This window comes from Dipodomys spectabilis, unplaced genomic scaffold, assembly GCF_019054845.1.
Source record: "Dipodomys spectabilis isolate Male_0828 unplaced genomic scaffold, ASM1905484v1 ptg000422l, whole genome shotgun sequence".
Classification (NCBI taxonomy): domain Eukaryota; kingdom Metazoa; phylum Chordata; class Mammalia; order Rodentia; family Heteromyidae; genus Dipodomys; species Dipodomys spectabilis.
Window position 1 is genome coordinate 7,458,290 of NW_024871099.1, and position 6,000 is coordinate 7,464,289.

A 6,000-nucleotide genomic window follows, 5' to 3' on the forward strand; every position below is an offset into this window, starting at 1 on the left:
TCATAGACTTTCCTGTTCTGGCTAGCTTTGAACCATGATCCTCAGATCTCAGCCTCCTAAGTAGCTGGGATGACAGACATGAGCCACCAGTGCCCAGATGATGACACTCTTATCTCCAATGTACCACTCAAAAACCAGAAGTGGCACTGTGGCTCAAAGTGGTAGACTAGCCTTAAGCGGAAAAAGCTCAGGGACAGCACCCAGGCCTTGAGTTCAAGCCCCAAGACCAATTTAAAAAAATAATAAAAAGAATAGAGGATGTCAGATATCTTCTCTCCCAAACATACCGGAAGCATATACTTTAGGTTAATTTTGTGCCAGTACTGGGGCTTGAACTCAGAGCCTGGGCTCTGTTTCAGCATTTATACTTGAACCACCATTTCCAGCTTTTTGCTGGTTTAGTGGAGATAAGATTCTCACAGATTTTTCTGCCCTGTCTCTACCTTCCAACTGGGATCTTCAGATCTCAGCCTTCTGAATAGCTAGGATTACAGGCATAGCCACCAGTCCCCTACCAAAATTCTTAAGGAAGAGGGAAAAGCTCAACTCTTCTCCATTCAAGTCCATCATCACTGGCCAAGATTATTTGGAAAAAATCAATGTTCACATTTATGTCAGGGTGATCATTAAAATAAAAACCCAACTGGGGTTTGAACATGTCCTTAGCCACCAACCTTAGAAATTGCCAAATAAACCCTGTGGACATGCAGGGCCCTGGGAACAGTGCTTTATTCATCCATAGGTGTTTGAGCCTGGGCCTGGGCCAAGGATCACCACAGGGACCACAGCATCCCTGTCCCCACAGATCTCCAACCCTGCAGGCAGCAAGATAACTGTGAGGGCATCTAGAAGGGGAGGCCAGGAGGTGACAAGAACCACAGAGGGGACAGAGCAGGGAGAGGGGAGAAAGCGGAGCCCCAGGGTCTATAGAGGAGGGGGGCAGGGAAAATGTCTCCCCAGGACACCCCGAGTGTGAGCAGGGGGTGAGAGGGCAGCCAGGGGTGAGCCATGAAGCCCTCTGGGAAAAATCCTGCACACTGAGAGAGGGTGGCAAGTTCTCAGGCAGGGAAGAAATGGAGGTCATGTTGCTGACAGTGCCAGTAGGAGACAGACAGAGAGACAGATAGACAGACAGACAGACAGGCACACGCATGCGCACACATGCATGCACGCACACACGCACACACACACACACACACACACACGCAGAGCAAGGAAGGGAATTGAGAGTTGAAGGCATATTCTCTGGACTCAGGACTCCATTTTCCATCCAACATGGCAGTCTCACCAATGATGGATTTCTCTCTTATCCCTCCCAGCCTCCCTTTTAACCATCTGGAAGTCACCAATCCCTGCCCAGTTCACTATTGACGTCATGCCGCCCCTGGCCACTGAAGGGAGAGAGATTCTCCTGAAGGTCCACAATCTGCCACAGAATCTTTTTGCCTTCCGCTGGTTCAAAGGACAGCAGACCACCACCCACTGTGAAATTGCCTCATACGTGACCAAGCTGAGTATCACCACCCTAGGACCTGCATCCGGCCGCAGAGAGATCGTGTACCCTGATGGGTCTCTGCTGTTACAGAACATCACTCAGAAAGACACTGGATTCTACACCCTCCAAACTATAAAGGAAGATCTGTGGAGTGAAACATTGTCCTGTATCGCCCTGATCCGACCGTGAGTGATGCTCAGGAGCCCTGGGTGTCAGGTGGGGTATAGATACACTGCACACACAGGATGGTGGGCCTGCACCTAGTCTACCTTGTGTTCTCCATTATGTGGTCTTGTTGGAGTTTGAGCTTTGAAAGCAGGACTCACAGGGAACATAGTCTACCCCCTGAGGCTTTTGTTAAAGAGCATAGACAGATGGCCCACAGACCATGATCCCACTGTCTTGGGGACCATGGAGAGCCCCTAGGGAAGTCTGTGTTCCCAGAGGGATAAGTAAGAAAAAAGATGTTTGTTCCTTGGTGGTCCCTTTCATCCTAGCTACTCAAAAGGTTGATATCTGAAGGTTGTGATTGCAGACAACTCTGTGAGCCTCTTTTGCTCCAATTAAGCAGCAAAAAGTCAGAAGTGAGCTGTGGCTCACATGGTAGAGAATGTGGTTTGTAGCCAGCCCAGGCAGGAAAGTACAGGAGACTCTTCTCTCCAATGAACCACCAGAAAAGCAGAAGTGGCTCAAAGTTCAAGCACAAGTCTTGAACAGCTCAGGAAGAGTGCTCTGGCCCTGAGTTTAAGTCCCACGACTGATTAAAAAAAATGAAAAGCTAGGGCTGGAAAGGTGGCTCAGTGGTAGAGCGCTTGCCTTGCATGCATGAGGCCCTGGGTTCGATTCCTCAGCACCACATAAGCAAAAAGAAAAAAAGCTGGAAGTGGCACTGTGGCTCAAGTGGTAGAACGCTAGCCTTGAGCTGAAGAGCTGAGGGACAGCGCCCAGGCCCAGAGTTCAGGCCCCATGACCGGACCCCCCCCAAAAAAATGAAAAGCTAAAGGACAGCCCCCAGGCCCTGAGTTTGAGTTCCAGTACTGGTGTGTGTGTGTGTGTGTGTGTGTGTGTGTGTGTGTGTGTGTGTGTGTGTGTGTGTGTGTGTGTGTGTGACCTAAACAAAGACACAGATGCTCTGAGTAGGGTCAAGCCCATCCTGTGGCCACCATACCAAACTCACGATGGCCCTGAGAACTGGCTGATATCTGCAAGGATGTACCATGATCCAGGCCTCAGGGCCATTCCCAGTCCCTCCTCTTCTGTTTCTCCACAGAGCCAATGGCACAGTCCTCTCCGTAAGCCAGAAAGCCTACAGCCACAGAAAAGGGGCATGTAGTCCTGATCTGTCTGTCTAGTGACTTTAGAATCTCTATCCGGTGGATCTTCAATAACCAGAGTCTTGAGGTCACCAAAAGGATCCAGCCTATCATGAACTTTTCTCAGGAGAAACCCCATCAGGAAGGAGAATGCCAAGGAGTGCAGGTATAAAGTCTCCCACCCTATCAGATACACTTGGACACTACTAAAGGTTAATAAAGTTTCCAGGCACTGGTGGCTCACACCTGTCATCCTAGCTACTCAGGAGGCTGAAATCTGAGAATCGTTCCAAGCCAGTGCTGGCAGGAAAGTCCATGAAACTCTTCTCCGATGAACCACCGGAAAACCAGAAGTGGCATTGTAGCTCAACATGGTAGAGTGCTGGCCTTGAGTGATAAGGCTCAGGGACAGTGCCGAGGCCTTGAGTTCAAGCCCCATGACCCCCCCCCCCAAAAAAAAAGAAAAGATCATTAAAGTCTCTTGAATCCTGATCACATGACATCGCGGCTCCTGGGCATTCCTATGTATTGAGCAATTGTGAAGAAGCCAGCCAATGGATGAATGGAGGTGGAAAATCCCTAGTTTGAGCTGATATCACATGGACCTCAGACAGCAGTGGACAGCAGATCCCTCTCTCTCTCTCCCTCCCTCCCCCTCTGTCTCTCTCCATCTCTCTCTGTCTCTGTCTCTCTGTTTGTCTCTGTCTCTCTCTCTCTTTCTCTCTCTCTCTCTCTCTCTCTCTCTCTCTTCTCTCTCTCTCTCTCTTTCTCTGCCAGTCCTGGGCTTTGAACTCAAGGCTTTGGCACTATCCCTGAGCCTCTCTGTACTCAAGGCTAGCACTCTATCACTTGAGCCACAGCACCACTTCTGGCTTTTTCTGTGTATGTGGTACTGAGGAATCGAACCTGGGATTTCATGCATGCTAGGCAAGCATTCTACCACTAAGCCACATTCCCAGCCCTAGATCCCACTCTTTAGTGGTCTCAGATGACCTTCTCTGCTGGGATGTTGTGTTCTCTGGGGAAAAGGACACACTGGCCAATGGGAGTTGGGCATTGAGTAGACTCAATCTCCCTTGCTCAATGCTCCCAGCTACCCCCCCCCCCAGGGTGTGGCACCTGAGCAAGGCTAAGTCTTGCTGAGTAGTTAAACCCTACATCCCTGAACTCACTCACCCTCCATGCCTGCAGTAGCTCCAGTAGTCTCCCTTCCTGCACCAGCAAACTCCCAGTCCATAAAGAGGAAGGGGTTTTTGTTCCACTTTGTACTGGTGGATTATTGTCTATCCCTCTTAATATTCCTGGAGAGAGGGGACTAGGAGGGGACTAGTGGACTAGACTTTGATTCTCAACCTCATCAAAAGCTAGGGGACACACACACATACACACACACACACACACACACACACACACACACACTTTCCCCTCTCACTCTGGGTTCCCCAGCTACCCTAGGAGTCTGGGAACTATTTATCTCTGAGGCCAAGTAGTAAGGAAATAAACTCTATGCTTCCCTGGGGTCTGAGAGCTGTCCTAAGTACTGGCAGGCAGCTTAACATACAACTCCAGAGGGCACTTTGCCTTGATTACCAGCCACACACATCTTTAGACTGACCTGGCAAGACATGGCTGTGGACTGGTCATCCTCTCTTGACTCTCCCCCCCCCCCCCCCATAGATCTAGGTGATCTTCCGTTCACCTGTGTCCTTGTAGAACACAGGGCCACTTTGGCATCCTTGCCTGACCATAGGAGTAGATCTTACTCCACAGAGCAGGCTAAATTTAAGGGGAATCATCAAGGGAGGGGAAGGGAGAGAAAGGAACAGTGATCCTCAAGGTAGAAGCAGCTCAGTTTCCCTCCCAGGCAGGTGATTAATGAACAAGGCAAGCTCCTTCTGGAACAAAGCTTTCCTGTGTCCCTCAGGTACCATGGGAGGATCCAGGATTCTGGAGACATTGTGAGTAGAATCGAATGGTTGGGAGGCTGGGAGTAGATAATGGAATGGGCTGGAGAGAATGCTTTTGGGAATAGGGAAAGAGTAAGGCTGCCAAGTACAGAGAGGGTTCCAAGAAGCATTATGACATCCTGATGTCAGCCAGGCACCAGTGGCTCACTCCTGTAATCCCAGCTACTCAGTAGGCTGAGATGTGAGGATCACAGTTCAGTCAGCCCAGGCAGGAAAGTCTAGGAGACTCTTATCTCCCGTTGAACCACCAGGAAACCAGAAGTGGAGCTGTGGCTTATAGTGGTAGAGCACTGGCCTTGAGCAAAAGAATTCAAGGACAGCAACCAGGCTCTGCATTCAAGCCCCATGACTGACAAAACAAATAAATCTTGATGTCAACACAGGCCCAGAACAACCACAACCCGCTATGATCCCTTAGTTTCTCCCTATCCCCAGAAACTGCAGCTATGAGCCATGGGCAGATGGCTAAGGTTAGTCCTTCTCTAGGAAAAGGGGGCTCCCAGGGAGAATGAAGTCTCATTAGGGGGTCACCTGCAAAGGAGCTAAAGGAGCTAAATAGAATTATTTTTTCCCTTCAGTGGCTCTTTCTGTGCTCATGGGATGTCCTCTGAGCAGAGTTATTCCTACACAGTCTCTACCTGGGAAAAGGGATCTTAGACTTGGGAACCAGGGTGAAAATTAGGGTTCAGCCCAGAAAGGGCTAAGATTCACCCAACAGACCACTTAGTCCAACAGCGCCCTCTTCTGTTGGCATGGGATACGGAAAAGTGTAGTTTCTCCTTTCTCAGGAAGATTTTTTTTTTAATTGCAAATACTTTTTCTGCATGTCTTGAGATGGGTTACATAATGATACTGTCTCAAAAATAAATAAATAAATAAATATATATATATATATATATATATATATATATATATATATATATAAAAGGATACAGGCAATGGTGGTTAATGTCTGTAATCCTAGCTACTCAAAAGGCTGAGATCTGAGGATTATAGTTCAAAACTAGCCCAGGCAGAAAAGTCTCCATGAGACTCTAAAATCCAATTAACCACTCAAAAACTGGAAGTGGCACTGTGGCTCAAAGTGGCACAGTGCTAGCCTTGAGCAAAGCAAGAGAGCTCAGTTACAGTGCCCAGGCCCTGAGTTCAAGCTCACAACCGACTATGTGTGTGTGTGTGTGTGTGTGTGTGTGTGTGTGTGTGTGTGTGTATGTGTGCACACGGA

General features: G+C 48.8%; 1 protein-coding gene across 1 annotated transcript in view; it reads left to right on the plus strand.

Annotated features, from left to right (window-relative positions):
• LOC122097359 (carcinoembryonic antigen-related cell adhesion molecule 3-like) overlaps window positions 1-5,225 on the plus strand; it is a 29,762-nt gene extending 24,537 nt beyond the window's left edge. The window contains 4 exon segments of the mRNA XM_042667788.1: window positions 1,320-1,680; window positions 2,797-2,910; window positions 2,912-3,020; window positions 5,211-5,225. Of these exon segments, the coding sequence (XP_042523722.1) occupies window positions 1,320-1,680; window positions 2,797-2,910; window positions 2,912-3,020; window positions 5,211-5,225 (599 nt within the window).
• Window positions 5,226-6,000: the final 775 nt, after the last annotated feature.